The sequence below is a fragment of the Martes martes genome (assembly GCF_963455335.1).
Source record: "Martes martes genome assembly, chromosome: 1".
Taxonomy (NCBI): Eukaryota; Metazoa; Chordata; class Mammalia; order Carnivora; family Mustelidae; genus Martes; species Martes martes.
Genome location: NC_137888.1, coordinates 165,213,120 through 165,234,347, shown reverse-complemented (window position 1 = coordinate 165,234,347; position 21,228 = coordinate 165,213,120). Strand labels below are relative to the sequence as shown.

At 43.4% G+C, this 21,228-nt stretch overlaps 1 protein-coding gene across 4 annotated transcripts in view; it reads right to left on the bottom strand.

Annotated features, from left to right (window-relative positions):
- The window catches only part of VGLL4 (vestigial like family member 4), a 154,996-nt gene that overhangs the window by 38,278 nt on the left and 95,490 nt on the right, over positions 1-21,228 (bottom strand). For all 4 annotated transcript variants that reach the window (XM_080816800.1, XM_080816798.1, XM_080816799.1 and 1 more), the window contains one exon: positions 4,222-4,411. In XM_080816800.1, coding sequence (XP_080672926.1) covers positions 4,222-4,382 — 161 coding nt within the window. In that variant the 5' untranslated portion in view covers positions 4,383-4,411. The remainder of the gene's footprint in view (positions 1-4,221; positions 4,412-21,228) is intronic.

Sequence of the window (21,228 nt, the reverse complement as noted above, 5' to 3'; positions counted from 1 at the left end):
GTCCCCTGGAGAAATGGTTGATTCCATGGATGGCACAGGTAGGTTGTAAGAGGAGGATTATGTTTGCCAGAAAACAAGAAGTGCTTTAAAAAAAAAAAAAAAGGCCCGTAACAAGGACACAGGAGCCAGCTGATGCACTCTGTGAGTCCATATGGGTCATGGATACAGTAAGAGAACTCTTCCTTAGCAGATCACACCTGAATACCAGGTTCATAGAAAAAAATTAATTTTTGACATTTCCATGAGAGGAATCCCAACACCCATGCCCCTATAACTTAATCCACTTTCTTTCTAAGAGACACAGTCTCTTTCAACTTCTAAATTAAACATTCATGTTCTTAACACTTTTCTTAAAAAACAAACAAAAAAATATTTCTCTGAGTCACCATACCAAGAAAGTCAATGAAGAGTTCAAATGACCCAGGCTATACAGAGTTGGAATAAGAGTTCAGGAGTTCTCAATTTCCAAGTTCTGGAGAAATCACTAAGGAAACCTCTCTTCTTTGTCTTCCTCCTCCCTGAATTAAGTCAGATGAAATTTAGTCACTGTTTGTAGCTTCCTATTCTGGCTCGGAGACACCCAACCTCTCCTCCTCTCTACTGGAAAGCATCTCAATATGATGATTATAATAAAATGCAGCCAAGGCTTGCATCTTTGAAACTCTCTTAGTTGTCAAAACTGTTTTTCAACAACACTCCATGCCCAGAATTATTGTGATTTCTTCAGTGATAAGATAAACAAAACACATTTTCACTATACAACATGAACATGTTCTAAGAAGATAAAAGCAAAAAATCATTTTGTAATTTCCTTAAAGAGACAAATATACTAGGCCATTCTTTTCCAGAGAAATATCAATTTGTTATTTATTATTTTAAAAAAACTCCTTAGACATATCAAATAAAAAGGAGGGAACACCCTTATAGCTCAAAGAGGAAACGTTCCCTCAAATCCAACAATAGTAAGTACAACATGAAGAGAGATGCAGCATCTTTCCAATTTGCCTATAAAATCTGTAATTCCACTCTTAGAAGATACAAATAGAAACACTGTTACCCTTACTGAAACAAATAATCATCACAGGAGAACAGTGACAGAAGAATGAACACACCACACGCTGATCATCTAGAAGTCCAAGCAGTGTGGCCCAGGGGGCCACTGCTCTTTCTATTTGCCTAAAACTCTGTGTGATGATGTCAGTTGTGAGATGCACATGAAACCCAGCAATTCTATTTCTATTATTCACACTTTAAATTATTTATAGTGTCATCATTATAACATAGTATGAATAATTTATAGTCGTCTGTACTTCAAGATCATACTTGCAACGACCCAAGGAGTTACAAAATCATTTTCTTTTGTTAGTTTTTTTTTTTTAAGAATTTATTTATTTATTTGACAGAGAGAGTGCATGCAGGGGAGTGGCACGCAGAGGGAGAGGGAGAAACAGACTCCCCGCTGAGCAGAAAACCTGATGTGGGGCTTGATCCCAGGACCCTGCGATCATGACCTGAGCTGAAGGCAGATACTTAACCAACTGAACCACCCATGCACCCCTCATTTTCTGTTTTAACATTATAATAATAATATTAATGATGACTTTGCCTGAGTGCGCACCATCTAGATGCCAGGCACTGCAATAGGCATTACAATCATCCTATGATGACATAACTATGATTACTTCCACCAAAAGATATAGAAGCTGAAATCTGAGCCCAGACATTCTGAGTGCAATTCAGACACATTCAGGCATTAAATTCACAATAGTATTTTTATTCTTTATCATTGTTATCAATGTCAGAATAAGGGACTTAGCAATAATAAAAGTAATAGCTACCATCAGATGAGTACCAAACTGCACCAAACTCCCCACACATGCTGACTCCTGTGCTCCTGACAGGTGTCTCGTGAGCTAGTATCATTGCCAGTTTACAAAGAAGGACAGTGGGCCCAGGTACATTAAGTGACAGAATAGCAATTTAAACCAAGGCATGTCTGCTCACAAATACACTGTTTCAGGGCTACTTCCCCTTTGCTTCCACAAAAAAAAAAAAAAAGTCCAACTGTCTCCTAATTGGGTTTCGGGAAAGAGGAGGCAGAGGAGAAGAAATTGCTAGTAACAAGAGAATGAACAAACAGTTGAGCGCCCAGAACCTACATGACGAGCCTCTCCCTATTTGGGAGAGCTCATTGTTTTGCAGTGCCTTGTTGCTGGATTCCTGATTGTAGCAAATTCCAGGGCTCCAGACTGCAGGCTCAGCCTCTGACTAACACTACCGTGATTTATTTGAGGATAAATACCTCTGTCAGTATGTCTTATGACTGAACACAACAGTCCAAGCGGGCTGGAATGCACGGAATGCTCGGGACTGGGGCGCTGAGGCAGCACGGGGCTGCTGGCCTTGGCGGCGGCCTCTCCCTACGCAGGGTCTCCGCCAATGAGAAAACAGGAACTCTCTGAGCAGTCACGCTCCTGCCAGAAGCAGCAGCATCCTCAGAAATCGGAACTGGGGAAGCCAAGCATTGTGAATAATTACAAAACATCAATTCCTGCCCGGGGAGGGGAAAAAGAGTAGGATCTTTTAACCTGAATCTACAAAGCTACACCTTCTAGTCATCAGGGCTATCTCACCCCCTCTGACAAGCTACCCCACTCCGACAATACCGACTCGCTGCACAGTTGCCAGAGCAGACCCTCCGGACAGCTGGCTGGCTGTCTCCAAGCACTGAGAACATGGGAAAAGGCATTCCACTCCCTTTGAGGGGCGTGAGTGTTCAGAAGAGAGTGCAAAGGGGAAGCCGGAACAAGGTGCACAGAAGCAAGCTATTTTCCTAATGTAAATGTTGGGATGCTGTATGGATTCAGAAAACTTTCATTTCAACCCCTCTGTTTCACAAATAAGGAAACTGAGACCAGAGAGTTGGAGCAACTCATGTCATGATTGTAGAGATGCTGGTGGCAGAGGGAAGACCAGCCCCAAGCCGAGTGCTCTAATGGCTACAACAGGCTCACATACCAGAAGTGACGAGCAGCACCTTATCGTAAACACAAAAAGCCATCTTTCCCACTTAGGAAGGTCTCAAGTTTATACCCTGAATATACACAAGGTGAAAATTAATTCAATCATTCCTCTGCTTTTCTGCAGTTTGCTTTCCACAATCAGCTGTGGCCTGGAAGCAAATGATTCTCCTTCTAACCAACAGCAGCTGAATGCTCCATCCCAATGCCTCTGTCATTCACCTCCCGGCATCACACAGACATTTTATGATCTCACACCACCACAAGAAGAAGGGTGAATACAGTACAACAGATACTCTGAGAGAAAGACCACATTCACATAACTATTATTATAGTATATGATTATAATCATTCTATTTTATTATTGTTGTTGTTAATCTCTTACCATGCCTAATTTATAAATTAAATTTTCTCACAGGTATCTATGTCTAGGAAAGCACACAGCTTATATAAGGTTTGGTACTCTCTGTGTATCAGGTATCCACTAAGAGTCTTAGAACATATACCTCTCGGATAAGGGGGGGGGGCGCTACTGTACTTTTTTTAAAAAAGATTTATTTATTTTGAGAGAGAGAGAGAGAAAGTGAGAGAGAGAGCAAGCATGAGAGGGGGGCAGAGGCAGAGAGAAAGGGAGGAGCAGACTCCCCATTAAGCAGAGAGCCCGACGTGGGGCCTGATTCCAGGACCCTGAGATCATGACCTGAGCTGAAGGCAGATGCTTAACTGACTGAGCCACCCAGGTGCCCCGCTACTGTACCTCTTAATGTGTACAAGCCTGGACTCCTAAGCAAAACATTTTACATATGTCTGCTCAGGGGCTAACCTTTCCTTCCATTTCCTGGCCCATAAGACATTCACCAAAGATGTATTCTCCTAACAACCATCAGTGATACAGGCAAGAAAAGGCAGCCTTCAGACAACCACTGCTCAGAAGCTGGAAGAGAAAGCTAACATCCATGGGGAACGAACACACACACACACACACACACACACACACACACACAGTCATACAAATAATTTGGAAGGAAAGAAGATGGCATCTCTCAAGTTATTAAAAACAGTTACTCTCCTGCCTGGCAGGTAAGCACCGTTCATCCTTTCACTTCACAGCTGGCACAAAGTTGCAAGAGAACACGGCCCCAGCAGAGAGCACACGGAAGCCACCACCAGAACGCCTGCACTTCAGAAAGAAGGAACTCACAGATGGGGGTTGAAGATGCGACTCATCTTAGAAGCATGGTCGTTTTCACAGTCCAGGTCGTCGTCCCCTTGCTCCACGCTGAACTTCCGCTTGCTGGGACTGATGGGCGGAGGGCCTGTGCGGTGACTGGTGAGGGCAGACGCCACAGGGAGGGTCTGCATCCTGGGTTCTCCCCTGAGAGCAGCTTCACCTACGAAAAGAGAGATGATGTCGTCACCAAGGAGGTGAAACGCCCCCACCTCGATGCGCCGCTTGCCCGCCCACCCCTTGCAAAACTACTCCCAGTGGAAAGTTTTGGCAACAGAACGGGCGGCCTGCCATTCTCGGAACATGGCCTGAGCGCGAGGTGAACTGCCAAGCACAGGAGGTTTTACACAAATGTGGTTTTCTACACAATAACACCCTCCCCTCCCCCAGCTTTACTGAGATGTAAGGGATATACGGCACTGTGCGTGGTAGCCGTGCTGCTTTGCTAACACCTCCATCATGACACACAATTACCACGTCTTCACCAACTCTTTAGGGTAGAGTTTAAAATTAAAAGTTGCAATGAAGTAACAGATGGGTAAAAGTACTGACCACAAACCATCTCAAAAGTTAATTTAAAACAACAAAGGTCTTTTGATGTGTGGGTATTGGACGCTATACCTAGAAGAGAATGACCTAACATAGGCTTCATTAGATCATGACTAGAAACTCACTTTTCTTGCCTGTTACATTTTTATTACAATTTTGGTATGTTTTTTTTTTTAAAGAATGAGGAAAATTTATGGGTTAATAATTCACATATTTGCCCAAAATGTTAAGAGAAATAAAAACACACTGCTTAATGAAAAATAAACATTTCATTCTTACAGCACAATAAAAATGGCACATTAAATATATTTTTTTTACTATTATCAGCACAAAGTATCTGCATATAATTTGTCATGAGCTTAATACACAGGTGCAGTTCTCAAACACTTTCAAAGTTAAACACTCAAATTAGAATCCACATTGTGATCTGATTCAACATCTTGGAGCTTTTCATTCCCGTAATTAAAAAGATTTTGTACTAAGTGATAACTTTGTGCTTCATTATTAACTAAAATAAACATAACCCTTTATTATAATAAATGTTTTATACCTAAAATTTATAAACAAGAATATATACTTGAAGAGAAAACTCCTAGTTTTCTAAGTCATATGGGGGGTACCTAAGTTTTTCACAAATAACCCTTTTGTCATGTTACTATTCATTCATACTGGCCTCTAAGGCATGGCCAATTTTGTTTTCACTTGGTCACAATTTGAAAGAAATATTAGGGTAAAGTCAACTTCATCTGAGACCTTGTGGTACCTAAGAAAGGAAATCTTTGTTTGCCACCACTAATTTTCATATCATCACAGATGTGTGGACAGTTTTAACAGTCGTTTCCTTCATACACATACGACAAATATGATTTTGTTAGGGAGAGGAGTGAGGGAAAAGCCTCCTGAATGTTTACCAGGAAAAATAAAACTTTTGCCAATTTAGTCACCAAGATATAAACTAGCAAATATACAGTGACCCCATAATACACCTCCAGGCAGGATTTCTTTTAGAGATTTTGGCCCCAAAGCAAACTGGAACTTTCCATTTTAAATGAAATACCTAAAAACAGGCCATATGCTGGCCTGTCACACTCGGACATTCAGTAGAATTTCTGGTTGTCCTCTACTTCCTATTTATGAATTTTTGGTTTAAAAAAGCAAGCAAACAGGGGCTCCAGGGTGGCATAGTCAGTTAAGCGTCTGACTCTTGGTTTGGGCACAGGTCGTGATCTCAGGGCCATGGGATCGAGCCCCATGTGGGCTCCACACTCAGCACAGAGTCTGCTTAAGACTCTCTCTCCCTCTGCCCATTCCTCCTCAAATAAATAAATAAACCTTAAAAAAAAAAAAAACGCAAGCAAATAAAAAGCCATGCTAATATTTATATTGTGATAAATCAGAAAATATTCTTTTCAAATATCCTCCCCTCTTGTACCCTCCACCCCCACAGAAAAGGGAGAGGACGTTTCCAATGTAAAGTGTCAGTAGCTCAGCTAACTTTTGGAGGAACCCTGATGACACCCCCAGGAACTCGGCAATTGCAAATCAAGCCTCACCAGCATGGCACAGAGCCACCATGCCCTCCTCCCTGTGTTTCTCCACATCCTTGGCAGGTTCAACGGAGATGAGGAGCACTTGGGCTCTGTGTGGACCCTGGGCTTTGGGAACCATTTTATCAGATGCCAGATGTGTAGCAACAGCTGTTGCCATGGAAACCTGCCGCCACAGCAACAAATTCAAATCACTCCCAAAAAAGAAGAGTTGCTCATTACAACATGAGCATACACTGCTATGCAAAAGGCAAAACTCTTTGAGTTAGAACAACATTCCCACCGCACTCCCCAATTTCCATCGTAATATAAGCTTGTTTGTGCTTGTTTGCAGTTGAAGCTCATCAAGTGGATGCCCCACTTATCTTTAAGACCAAATCGCTGCTGTCTGACATAGAAAGAAGAAAGTCCACAAGAATCCTTTGGAAACACTGGGATTTCTAACCTGATAGGTAAACTACCCACAGAGGAACCACAGGTCCCCTAAGGGCTGGGACAAAACTGTACCAAATCCCCTCCGGACAAGGGACATGCATGTTGTTAGTGCTGGAAGGGGACCTGGACACTTGAATTCCCTCACTGGACAGAGAAAACTGTGCCCCTAGACATGGAGGGAGCTGCTCAGGTTCACAGAGTGAATGGTTTACTATAAGCAAGAGGCCATGGCCTCTGCCCATCAGAGTGACATCCCCTCATAAACACTGTGAAAGGCCCACACACAGTCAGAGCAAAGAAATAAGGGATAGAAAGGAAGAAATTCACAGTTACAAGTATAGAAACATGTTTTTTCAGTTATGTACCATCGTTCATTTTGGGGCCTCCACTCAAGGACCCTAGAACAACAACTTGTATTACAAACTGGGACTTGCTTTTATTATGGTCTAGGTGGCAAAGGAAGGTTAAAATTATTTTAGAAAAACTGAAGAGAACACATAGTCTGGGAATCAGGACACTGGCAGGACACTGTCACTGTATTGAGGGCGAGGTGAATATGGGCACACACTTCCCTCTACGGCCTTGCCTAAACTACAGGCCTTCTTGGCCTCTAAAGCACTTCACCATTCCCAAGCCAGAAACACAGCAGTGCTGCTTTTAGTGACCCCCCACCCCTATCATCCTACAGATTTCTGTAAACTCAGTCTTCCATGGCAGCATTCTGGCTATGTCAACCCAGCAGGACCCCAGTCACTGATGAAATAACCTCCAGGCTACTTCTGCATTCATACCCAACAGGTGGCCCCACGGCCTTCCCAGTCTTTGTTCCTAGCATCCCCCTTTGTAAGCTCTCAAAGTATCAGCCCTAGAGGTTAAACCAGACTGGACACCACAGCTCAGAGATGTCATCATCTAACCCCAAGGCCTTTGCTCAGTTTCTTCCTCCGATCTTTTATACTTAAATCCTATGCAACCAGCAAAGGCCACTTAAAATGCCTCCTCCTTCAGGTTGTCTTCCTTGACTGCTCATACCCACAGAAATTTATTCCTATGATACTTCCCTTCCTACTTGGTTTTGTGCTCCTTGAAGCAGGGGACATTTAATTCATTTTATATACTTGAAAGTGCAGAGCACAGTATCTTCCACATAGTAGATGGATGGTAAACACTGCCTGAAGGACTCAGTGAGGCGGGGCAATGGGGTGCCCATATTAAAGAGTTACAGGATATGTTAAAGATCAAAGACGCCATAAAATAAGAAATTTCAGAAGATTTAAGAATATATAAAGAACTCTCAAAACTCAACAATAAAAAGAACTCAATTTGAAAATAGGAAAAGATCTAAATAGCCTTTTCTCAAAGAAAGATATGCAAAGAGCCAATAAGCACATAGAAAGATGTCTGACATCATTTGCGGTCAGGAAACCAGAAATCAAAACTGCAATGAAATACCACTTTACACACACTAGTGGGGCCATAATCAAAAAGACAGAAAGTGACAAGTGTTGACAAGGATGTGAGGAATCTGGGACCCTCATGCACTGCTGGTATAAATGCAAAACAGTGCAGTTGCTGTGGAAAACAATTCTGGGCAGTTCCTCGAATAGTTACCATATAAGCCGGCAATTCCACGCCGAGGCATTTAACCAGGAGAAATTAAAACACATATTCACATAAAAACTTCTATGAATGTTCAGGGCAACATTATTCATAAGACAGTCAAAACCCCAAATGCTCAGCAACTGACACATTGGTACAGAAAACATGCAATCTATCCATATGATGGAACATTATTCAGCCATAAAAACTAATGAAGTACTGATTCATGGACGAACCTAAAAAACAGTAGGAGAAGTGAAGGAAGCCAGACACAAAAGGCCACATACTGCCTGATTCCACAGACATGAAATGTTCAGGATAGGCAAATGTGAGGAGGCAAAAAGTACAGTAGTGACTGTTGTGGGGGGAGGGGGTGTTACATGATTTGGGAAGTGACTGCCTGTGAATGCAGGGCTTCTTTCAGGGGTGATGGACGAAAATGTTCTAACATGGACTGTGGTAAATGTTGCATAACTCTGTGAATATACTAAAAACCACTGGATTGTATATGTTACACGGGTGAAAATTACACTGGTGTGTGAATATCTCAATAAAAATATCACCCCTAAAAATAAAAATATATTTATAAGTAGATGAAAAAACCCTCCAATATTGTTAGTTCCTTTCCCACCTCAGGTTTTTCACACTGAACTGTTACATAAGAACAAGCATCTATTCATTTATTTCTCCTGGAATAAAAATCAACTTTTTGCTCTGACAGCTACAAGCTCTCTGCAATGTTAAAGTCAGATTTTTTTTTTTTAATATTATTAAGTTAAGAAAAGGCAAAGCAGGGAAGGAACCGCTTGAGGTTACAGAGGCACTTGGATTCATCAGAGTTCTATTAAGCTCCAGCTCGGCTTGTAATCGGACTGCATGTGTGAGCGCCTGCTGCATGCTGAAGGCTGTGTGAAGGGCTGTCGCAGAGACAACTGATGAAATTTATACAGACCCTGACCACAAGCAGGGGAAGAAAGAATATACGCCAAAAGGAACTTACCTTGAGGTGTAAAAGACTTTTTGCTCTTGAACTAACGTGTATTCTAAATTTCACAATGGCTTGGTAATTTAAAAGGGAGAAAGGATTATCTTTCTTTTCCAGGATTAAGCAGAAGAAAGGAGATCTCAGTAGCCTGGTGTTTCAAGTTTCTCAAGTTGGCCTCACTACAACTGTCAATTTAACTTTAAAAAAAAAAAATCTGATTTTAACAAAGGACGTTCAATTTTCAAAATGTATTTGGTATTTTTTTAAACTTTTTAAATTTTATTTGTCTCAGAGAGAAAGAGCACAAGCAGGGAGAGCTGCAGGCAGAAGGAGAAGCAGGCTCCCCGCTGAGCAAGGACCTGGATTCGGGGCCTCCATCATGACCTAAGTGGAAGGCAGATGCTTAACTGACTGAGCCCCAGGTGTCCCTGTATTTGGCATTTTTAACTAGGGATGGATTACTAAGAAAAATGCCCAATGGATACAAAGATTATGTAACTGCTATGGCAGTTCTAATTCAGGGATCAAAAATATTCTCAAATATGTCTTCCAATGGAAGATGAGCAAAGATTTTTGGCCCAAGATTTCACAAGAATCAGCATATTAATTTCAATTTTAAAAAAGTTTAACAGAGAAATAAAAATTGCTTAGCTTTACAATGTGCCATACAATGATTCTGGTGAAATAGTACAAGAAAATTCTGCTTTCAAGTCAGAATAAAGCAGGAGAAAAGCAAGGCATGGGGACAAGACCCAGGAAGATGGGGCCTCGTTTCAGAATCCTGCAAAGATTCTAACAAGACTCTTTACTTCCTACATTTTAATAGAACTAAGCCTGAGTTTGTCTTAACAATCAACTGGCATATCTTAATAAGCAAGGCAGTTTCTTTCTTAGTGGGACAAGATAACGGTGCATCTTAGACTGGATACACTATGGAACCCAACTGCAGAGCCTTCAAAACAGCATCCACCTTGTTAGCCTCTGCTTCTTCATTTGTAAAATTAAACGGTTTGATTACATGGCCATGATGGCCTAACTTTGGCTCTAAAGATCTCTGTTGTAGGTAATGTACATCTTCCGAAGTTAAGTTACACTTTAACCACTGATCAAGAAATACTCAACTTTTATAGGGCACCCTTTACACAATAGGAAAAAAAAAAAAAACAGATCCCACTAAGTATTCCTAACTTACCTCATCCTTGAAGGAGATGCAATTAAAAATCAAGTATACTAGGGGCGCCTGGGTGGCTCAGTGGGTTAAAGCCTCTGCCTTCGGCTCAGGTCATGATCCCAGGGTCCTGGGATCAAGCCCCGCATCGGACTCTCTGCTCAGCAGGGAGTCTGCTTCCCACCACCACCACCACCACCACCACCACCCCCGCCCCGCCGTCTACTTGTGATCTCTGTCAGATAAATAAATAAAATCTTAGAAAAAAAAAAGACTGTGGCAAGCCTCATGAGGAATTAATCAAAATCAAGGCATTTATTGTCATTTTTTTTGAAGATTAGTCAAACAATCCAAGGCCGAAATGGCAGTGTCTTTGTGTTTACGGAGAAGGGGAAGGTAAGGACTGTAGGAAAAACAGAAAAAGTATCTTGCTGTAATTTTTAACGGTACATTTTTCACAAAAATCTGTATTGCCTTCCTTGCTCCAAAGCTTTCTTCCACGATCTAAATCGTTGTGGTGTTTAAGACTTTATGTTCTACTCCCCACCCCCAGCCCTTTTATCATGTTTGAACCTAAATCAAAGTAAAACCACAGCTCAGTTCCCCCCACACCCACAAGCCTCTGGGCTACGTGGAAACGTCTCCTGTCTGACCACAGCCCATGGCCACCAGACTGACATCACCCTACTGGCTAGAGTCACCCAGATAAACAGCAGCACTCTCCTCTCACACTCAAGACTGTGCAGGGCAGCAGCCCGGGGCTTACTCGTTCTCTTTCAAATAATACTTCTTTGTCTCAGGGACTAGCAGCTGGAGAGAAGACCGTGAAGTCAACCTCTTTCACACAGTTCAACTGGTGGCTATCCCCATTCTGGTTCCCTTTTTTCTTTTTGTGAGGAGGGCTGTTAGGCAACATGATGAAACCCGGGCGAGCCAGCAGAGATAAAAGACGTGACGTAGTGTCTGCCAGCAGAGCAGGGATTACAATCGATTCTACAACTCAGTGACCGCGCCCCCACCCCTTTCCCACCACCACTCTTGGGAGCCCAGAGCCACAGCTGGAGACCTGCAGAGCCCAATCTCACATCTGGAGGCCAACCCTCAGCGAAAGGTCACTCTTGTACAGTCAGCCAGGCAGGGGAGGCCAGACCCCCAGCTGCGTATGATTTGAGCAGCTCTGGTCTTTTCAGAGCAACAAGATTGCTCAGGAAAAAAAGAAAAACGCTTACGGTATATTGCTGGCTGCTAATAATATGATTAAGGATAAGAAAACACAGTAAACGTGGAGTTGAAACATACCCCGTTGTAATCAGAATTTCAAGTAATCCAAATAATCCTGTAAACATTACCCTTCGTCTGAGCTTTCCTGTATCTTATGTCAGTATATTTTACTTTTAAAGCATTTAAAAATAGGATCTGTAACTCTGTTTTTTTCTTACTATAGTCTTATATTGCAAGAAGGTAAGAATGATTCCTGAATTGTAGCTGAGGAGACTAGTGTTTCAAGAATTAAGTGAACTGCTCAAGGTCATAAAGCTGATCCAGAGAAGAGCTGGAAGGAGAAACATGGCATTCAGATCCCTCCATTTTCATATTCTTTATAGCTATGCAGGATGCTTTATCAGGTTAAGGAAAAGAAGTGGGAGGGACACCTGGGTGGCTCAGTGGGTTAAGCGTCTGCCTTTGGCTCAGGTCATGACGTCAGGGTCCTGGGACTGAACCCTGCATCAGGCTCCCTGCTCAGTGGGGAGCCTGCACCTCCCTCATCTCCCTCCACCTGCCTCTCCCCCTGCTTGTGCTCTCTAGCTTACTCTCTCTCTCAAATTAATAAATAAAATCTTAAAAAAATAAAAGTGGGAGGAAGGAGGAGAGAGCAGGAGGGGCAGTGTTGTGGGCTGAATTTTGTACCCCCCAAATTTGTAAGTCCTAACTCCAGTACCTTGGAATATGACTGTATTTGGGAACAGGGTCTCTACAGAAATAATTAAGGTTAAATGAGGTCATTAGGGTGGGCCCTAATCCTATAAGTTGGTATGCTTCTAAAAAGAGATGAGGACACAGACATGCACAGAAGGAAACCATATTAACATGAAGACAGCCATCTGCAAGCCAAGGATAGAGGCTCCAGAAGAAACCAGCCCTGCTGACCTCCTGCCCTCAGACTTCCAGCCTCCAGAACTGTGACACAACAAACACTTGTTAAGCCCCCAGTCTGGGGTGCTTTGTTATGGCGCCAGAGCTGAAGAGCACAAGGAGAAAAGACTAGGCAGGGAAGAACAGTAGGGAGGGAAGAAGAGTGGTGAGGACAGGTGTAAAACCTTTGTCTGTTTCCAAGGAGAAAGCTCTTCAGTTTGGAACCAAACAGTTCCGGCCACCTCATCTATTCCAGCTCACCTAACATGGCAGGACTGCTCAAGATGCATGGATGCTGCTTTGGGATTAGAAGCCACAGAGGAGGGGCGCCTGGGTGGCTCAGTGGATTAAAGCCTCTGCCTTCTGCTCAGCTCATGATCCCAGGGTCCTGGGATCGAGCCCCGCATCGCGCTCTCTGCTCCGCAGGGAGCCTGCTTCCTCCTCTCTCTCTCTGCCTGCCTCTCTGCCTACTTGTGATCTCTGTCAAATAAATAAAATCTTTAAAAAAAAAAAAAAAAGCCACAGAGGAGAGGAGACCAATGGGTCAGCACTGAGAGAGAGTGGGCATCTTGGCTGGGCTCCAGGAAAAGTGTAGAGCTTCAGCACAAATGAGCAGGGTGTTCTCTTAGCTGCACAGGTGAAGGAGAGAACCCTGCAGAGCAGGTCTGGGTGGTACCTGCTCCAAGACAGTGCTGGTGCATGGGGGGGGCGGGGGGGGGGTGTTTACAATCCTTAATGGTTTTAAACATCTGTAATTCTATAGGGACTGGTATAAAAAGGGTAAAAAAATAACCCCAGGGGAACACTAAAATATCTAGAATTCTCAACCTCCGTTCTGAATAGACAATATATGTTAAATAAATTGAATAGAAAGGTTAATCTGAATATAAAAAAGCACTAACGGAAGATATTTTTAAGTCAATTAAAAATTATTATATTCACATCCATATGTTGCAATTCATTTAATTACGTTTTATACCGCTTAAAATAATTTTGTTGTCTTTGGGATTAAAAAAAGAAAATCCCTGCAATCTCATTTGCTTTACTGAACTCACTTTACAATTTAACAGTAGCTTCAAGAAATATGTAATACTGTAACCTCAGGGGCGCCTGGGTGGTTCAGTCAGTGAGTTAAAGCATCCGACTCTTGGTTTCAGCTCAGACCATGACTGAGCCCCACTGAGCAGGTGGGGGTCCCACTCAGTGGGGAGTTTGCTTCCCCTCTGCCCCCACCACCCCCCTCAAATAAATAAATACATCTTTTTAAAAAAATATTGTAACCTCAGTGAAATTATCCCCAAGTAAGAGAACTGAAATTAATGTCTTATTATACATATCACTTCAGCTTTAAAGAAAAATTCAGGTATCCAGCAACGACACAATGAGGCTAAAGATCAGATTTCAGAATCAGGCTGGGTTTTGGCTTTCGTAAATCACAACTGGGACTCAAAAGATCTAACAATTGTCTGTGTCCTTGGTTTCCTGAGCAAGACCAATGACCACACCAACTTCTATTCCCGGCCCTCCAACCCTAGACTGTGGTTCTGACAGAGCTGCAGAGGATTCAAAGTCAATCAGGAAGCCCGGTCTCGGGGTATAAGCACTGCTTTCCTCTACCAATGAAGCCGGAAGGGCTGTGTCTGCCTGGATATTAGAATATCGACATAATGTGTCACAGTTCCTCACAAATCCCTGTCAGAGGGTCCAGCACCAACATATGACCCAATAAAGGCAGCCCAAGAACCTTTTATTGCCAAGCGTCCAGAAACTTCCTTAATGGATAAGACCCTATAACAGCAGAAATTCTTCACTATATTTACCAGAAAAACTACTTTTTTTTTTTTTTAAATTTTTTTTTTAATTTATTTATTTGTTAGAGAGAGAGCGAGCGAGCACAGGCAGACAGAGTGGCAGGCAGAGGCAGAGGGAGAAGCAGGATCCCTGCCGAGCAAGGAGCCCGATGTGGGACTCGATCCCAGGACGCTGGGATCATGACCTGAGCCGAAGGCAGCCGCTTAACCAACTGAGCCACCCAGGTGTCCCCAGAAAAACTACTTTTGTGACAAGTTACTGCTAATGAGAAGGAGGAGAATTACAGGTTTTACAGATGGTCTTAGAATCAGGCTCAATTTCCTCCATGGTAGACTCATAAATGTTTAGAAGGAATCACCAAACAAGCTGAAGTGAAGAAGGCTTGTTCTAGCCTCTTCAACAGTTGAGCTGCCTCCTGAGGGACTCTAGCTGCCATAAAATAGAGAAATTAAGCTGTGGAGGAAATGGTAAACGGAAGTGGGTAATGTATGTGGGGAAAAATACCCAAAGAAACTCTCTCTGTAAGACCTTTGGTGTGCAACAGGTTAAACATCGAAGGTAAGATGCTAGTATCTGCATTTTCAAAACATTCTTCACGTGAAAGGAATTCTGGAGAGTATGACTGGGCCAGGAGCTTCTGGAGGATTAAGCCTTATGATGAATCACTGACCACTGGAGGAGGAAAGGGGAAAAGAAAAAAAGAAAAAAAAAAAAAACAGACAATGTTGGGAGGGAAAGGTGAGCCTGGAGACCTTCCTTCCTCTGATACCCCATAACCTCTGGAATAGACTCATATCAGTCTGCCTGTAGAAGAGTCTACCGGTGCCCAGCTCACTCTGTAACACCATGCCCATGGGCAGGAGTACCTCACTTCTTTCGGTACCCCTGACTACACTAGCCCAGTAGAGAAACTCTACAGAAGAGGGCTTGGGAATCAGAAAAAGTGATCTTGGCAAAGTCTCTTCACCTCTCTCATGAGCCCCCATTTCTTCATCTACCTTCAAGGACTTTTGTGTGAATCACTGAAAACTTATCAAAAGTTCCCAGCCCTGGGGCGCCTGGGTGGCTCAGTGGGTTAAAGCCTCTGCCTTCGGCTCAGGTCATGATCTCAGGGTCCTGGGATCGAGCCCCGCGTCGGGCTCTCTGCTCAGCGGGGAACCTGCTTCCCCCTCTCTCTCTGCCTGCCTCTCTGCCTACTTGTGATCTCTGTCAAATAAATAAATAGAATCTTTAAAAAAAAAAAAAAAAGTTCCCAGCCCAAAAGAGGCCATGTACTGTACTGTGTTTAATTCTATCAGATAACATTTCCATTTAAAGGATGAGATGAGGGGCACCTGGGTGGCTCAGTGGGTTAAAGCCTCTGCCTGCAGCTCAGGTCATGATCCCGGGGTCCTGGGATAGAGCCCCACATCGGGCTCTCTGCTCAGCGGGGAGCCTGCTTTCCCATCTCTGTCTCTGCCTGCCTCTCTGCCTACTTGGCTAGGCATCTGCCTTCGGTTCGGGTCATGATCCCAGGGTCCCAGGATCAAGTCCTGCATCAGGCTCCCTGCTCAGCCTCTGCCTGCTGCTCCCTCTGCTTGTGCTCTCTCTCTCTTTCTGTGTCAAATAAATAAATAAAATCTTTTTTAAAAAATTAAAAATAAAGGATGAGATGATGGGGGCAAAGAGACTTCTCCAAACATCACTCTCAGTATTCGTGAAAGTTCCTCTTCTCCCATAAAGTTCACACATACACAGTTTCCACCAACTAACTTTAAAGGTCAGGAGGCTGTGCCAAGGAGCATGGGTGAGTGAGCATTTCCAATCTGTTCCACCAGGGGCCAGCAGGTCAGCTGGGGGCAGTTACCTGACTTTCTATGACTTTTTCCACATGTGTGAAAATGACCATGAGAACCCACACGTAGGCAGGCCCCGAGCTAGTTCAAAGATTCAACAAGAAACTCGGCAGAATGGCCGGCACATAGTTGGTGCTCAGAAAACTGGCACCACTTCCACCCCAGGCACACACTCAACTCCCTACACTGGCTTCCATACACCTTTCTGCCTACTAGAATGCATTCAGAGTCCCTCTCAGCCAATTCATATTCCTCTCCACCTCCCAAACCCAACCCAGAGGCACACTGCCGCCCCCCACCCGGAGTACCTCCTCTGACACCATGTGGTAAGGCCCACCAACATCACAGTCTGGGGGACATTCTAGCACTGTCTGCCTCCAACTCAAAAGCTTCAGATTTTTTGAGCCATACCATCATGTTTGCTATGGTCTCTGCAATATATTCTAGTCCAGACCCTGAGGAATAAAAGGATACTCCCAGGAACCAATTCAGAATCGTTACACACATTGGCATATGGACTGCTGAAGGTCACATACAGGCCTACCTATTCCAAATATGAATTCTCATTATCAGCTCCAAACCGCCAACAGAGCTGAAGTGGGCAGGTTGTTAAGATGGGACAAACAGGGCGCCTGGGTGGCTCAGTGGGTTAAGCCTCTGCCTTTGGCTCAGGTCATGATCTCCGGGTCCTGGGATCAAGCCCCGCATCGAGCTCTCTGCTCGGCAGGGAGCCTGCTTCCCCCTTTCTCTGCCTGCCTCTCTGCCTCTCTCTCTCTGTCATATAAATAAATAAAATATTTTTTTTAAAATGGGACAAATATCCTCAAATATCTCAGAAAGCCATGCTGTTATCCCACAGAGATGCATTAACTCACTGTATTACTTATCATTGCTAAACATGCTGGTTTCAGAAGCCACAGAGTGAATTTCCCAAGGATTAAAATAGGACGCAGTTCAAATACTGAGAGAGAGACACACAAGACTGGGAGAGTGAAAGCAGTGTTAAGAACTCAGGCATGGGGGCACCTGGGTGGCTCAGTGGGTTAAAGCCTCTGCTTTCGGCTCAGGTCATGATCCCGGGGTCCTGGGATCAAGCCCCGCATCGGGCTCTCTGCTCAGCGGGGAGCCTGCTTCCCTTCCTCTCTCTCCGCCTGCCTCTCTGCCTACTTGTGATCTCTGCCTGTCAAATAAATAAATAAAATCTTTAAAAAAAAAAAGAACTCAGGCATGCCACAATTCAAGTGCCCAATAACCAGGAAGACTGTAAAACAAGCCACTTAAAGTAACATTCTGTAAACTTTGCCAGTGAAAGAATTAGGTATTTGAGCCATTTTCTTCCAACTTTTTATTTCAAAAACATTTTAAAGCCACCAAAAGTTGAATGAACAAGGAGCATCCCACCCCCTATGCCTAGATGCACCTAGTATAAGCATCTGGTCAGTGTTTTCCCTACACACATACACTTTTTTAATTTTTTTTGCTATAACTGCTGTAAGTATTTGAAGTAACTTGTACTATATCATATTTCACCCCTAAATACTCCAACAATTGTCTTCCAAGAACACTGACATTCTTCTTCATCACTACAATACCATCACTGCATCCAACAAGGGAAAGCGGATAAACTGCCATTTTCTAATATCCAATCCATATACCCATATTCAGATTTTCTGACCTGAATGCCTTCTTTTCAGAGACCATGGGGGAAGTGGTGGGAGCATCCAGATCCAATCAAGAACCTCACACTGCTATATGTAGCTGTCATGCCTCTTTACTTTCTTTTTATCTAAAGGAATTTTATCTTTCCTCCTCTTTCATGGCACTGCATTTAAAAATGATCCAAACCGGGGCGCCTGGGTGGCTCAGTGGGTTAAAGCCTCTGCCTTCAGCTCAGGTCATGATCTCAGGGTCCTGGAATCGAGCCCCGCATTGGGCTCTCTGCTCAGCAGGGAGCCTGCTTTCCCCCCCACCTTCTCTGCCTGCCTTTCTGCCTACTTGTGATCTCTATCTGTCAATTAAATAAAAAAAATAAAAAATATCCAAACCAGGGGTGCCTGGGTGGCTCAGTCAGTTGAGTGTCTGACTCCTGGTTTCAGCTCAGGTCATGATATCATTGTAAGATCGAGCCCTCATTTGGGCTCCAGGCTGAAACGGGAAGTCTAACAGAGATTCTCTCTCTCTCTCCCTCTGCTCCTCTCCCCCAATCCCTGCTCGTGCATGCTCTCTCTCTCTCCAAAATACATACATCTTATAAAAAAAAAAAAAAATCCAGGCCAATTAGCTGTCCTACACCTTGTTGTGGCCTGATGAGATTTTCTCACAATTACAATCGAGTTAAACATTTTTTGGCAAGATACTAGGGAGGTGATACTGTGCACATTTCACTGACTCACATTGGGAGGCACTTTGGTGTCACTCTATACCATTGCTGGTGAAGCTAAGCTTGATTACTTGCTCAAGATGGTGTCCACAGATGTCTCCACTATGAAAAAGTGGCCTTTCCCCCTCTGTAGTAATAAAGGGTGTACGCATCTTGTCATTATCACTCAATCGCTTGCTCATTTATTAAGCACTTCTTATTTGCTATACAAGAGACCAGAGCTAAGCTGGATCAAACATGAAGTTTCCGATTACAAATCAGCACAAGTCTGATTTGGGATATAATATTTTCATATAAAAGACAATTAGGGGTGCTTGGGTGGCTCAGTCAGTTGAGCGTCCAACTCTTGGCTTTGGTTCAGGTCACAGCCTCATGGGTTGTGAGATCAGGCCCCGTGTCAGGCTCTGTGCTCATTAAGACGTCCACTTGAAGATCCTCTCCCTCTGATCCTCCCCCAACTCATGTGTGCACACTATGCCTCTCTCAAATAAATAAATCTTTATTTTTTAAAAAAGAAAATGAAAAAAATATATCATGAAATACCCAGTGTTATCAGGGGTTGGTTTATACTCTCCCTGGAATATAGCAGGTACTCAATAAATATCTGTTGAATAAGTGATCTGTATAGCTCAGGCAAACAAAAGCTACTGGAACTAACCTCGTGTTTCAATTCTTCCTTCTCACATCACCTATACCTTGGGCCAAGAGTCTTCAGCCATGAGAGATTAAAATCCCGGAGGGAATGGACTGCTGAAATAAAGTCTGAAATTCTTTGAACTGGTAGTCTAGACCTCCACAGCCTCTAGCCTTGTGTCTCTCTCTCTGGGTTTCACTGCTTCTCCCAAACTTCACTGCACGTGCCGTTCCCTCCTGCTGGGCATGGTCTTCCATCTCCCCTCCCACCTGTCTAAACCATACCCTCACTCTCACTCAGGTCTGGGCTAGGGTACAAATCCTACCTTCTTCAGTAAGATCCTCCTTGGCAAGTCAGCATTCCTAGGTTTTTACTGTCTTTAAAATATCTCTAAACCTGGCTCTCTGGGTCATGCACTGTGTTCTTAATCACATCACCTAATGGGAACACTGCTTCACAGAAGCTTGGACAAAGCTGGTAAGCCAACAGGCCACTGGACAGACCCAGGTTCCAGGGGCCAACCCTAGTCTGTTCTCCTTTGCTCTGAAAGCTGCCACCCAAGCTGTTCTTGAGATGATCCTCATCCCACAATGATAGTCAAAAGTGGGATTTGTATCCCTGCCTATCATCCCAGAAACGGACATGTGGAGCCTTTATTTTAAGGCTAATTGCTAACTGTTGATGCTAGCCCCAGTTGAAAAAAAGTATGAGATTTTAGAGCTGGCAGGAGAAATGAAGGGATACATTTCACTCAAAAGCATTTTCGTGCCTGGTATGTTTGGAGTACTATGCCAGGAACGGAGGAAAATACAAAGATGTTTTCAGATCTGGTCTCTGCCTCAAGGAACTGTAGTTCTATGGGAGTGATAAGTCATGGAGATAAATAACTATAAGGAAAAACATTATAAATGCTAAAATAAAAGAGATATTCTTTAACTGAGTGAATCGTATGCTATGTGAATCAAAGCTCAATAAAGCTGTTACAAAAAAAGTAGTAACTGAGGACCATAAAGAGTTTTTTTATTATATGGGCTCTATCAATAATTACCATATTAGGAAGTACAACTGAAGAAAGTGTTCAAATATTAATTTGAAGATAAAAATAAACTTAGTACATTTAAAAAAGGAGGCAAAGCAACGGGCATCTTGTAAAAGGAAGACATTAATTCTAGCTCTAATCGTTAGGAGTAGGATTTGAAAAACAGGATTTAAATGCTTGAAATGGGAGCACCTGGGTGGCTCAGTGGGTTAAAGCCTCTGCCTTCGGCTCAGGTCATGATCCCAGGGTCCTGGGATCGAGCCCCGCATCAGGCTCTCTGCTCAGCGGGGAGCCTGCTTCCCTTCCTCTCTCTCTCTCTCTCTGCCTGCCTCTCTGCCTACTTGTGATCACTGTCAAATAAATAAATGCTTGAAATGATGGGTAGGGGTATTCGAAGAGGGGACAACTGTTTGAAAAAATGGAGAGAGCAAGGATGATGCCATGTGTGTGCACTTGTGCACAGGTCAACCTAACTGGAATGAAAGGCTCATTCCTTCCAGAAGTAAAGTTAGGACTAAGGAGATAGATGGGTCTGATAAATAAAGGGCTTTGAACACAGGCAGAACATTCAGACTTGGTGTGACAAGCATCTGATAGGGAGCCATTTTAAGTGTTGACACAGCTAAAGCAAATCTTCAGACACTATGCCAGTGACTTCGGGGACAGACACACCTGAGCCACAGGACAAGGCAGTACTGCATGTGTTAAGGGGAAGGGGGAAGGGCAACTCTGTTCACATCTGTGAGGGTAGTGAAGAGGCAAGTCCAAGAGACATTTTAAGGAAAGATCTTTATAAATTGAGAAACTATATAAACTGGAAAAGCCAGAAAGCTACACTATTTTTCAACCTTATCAATATATAAG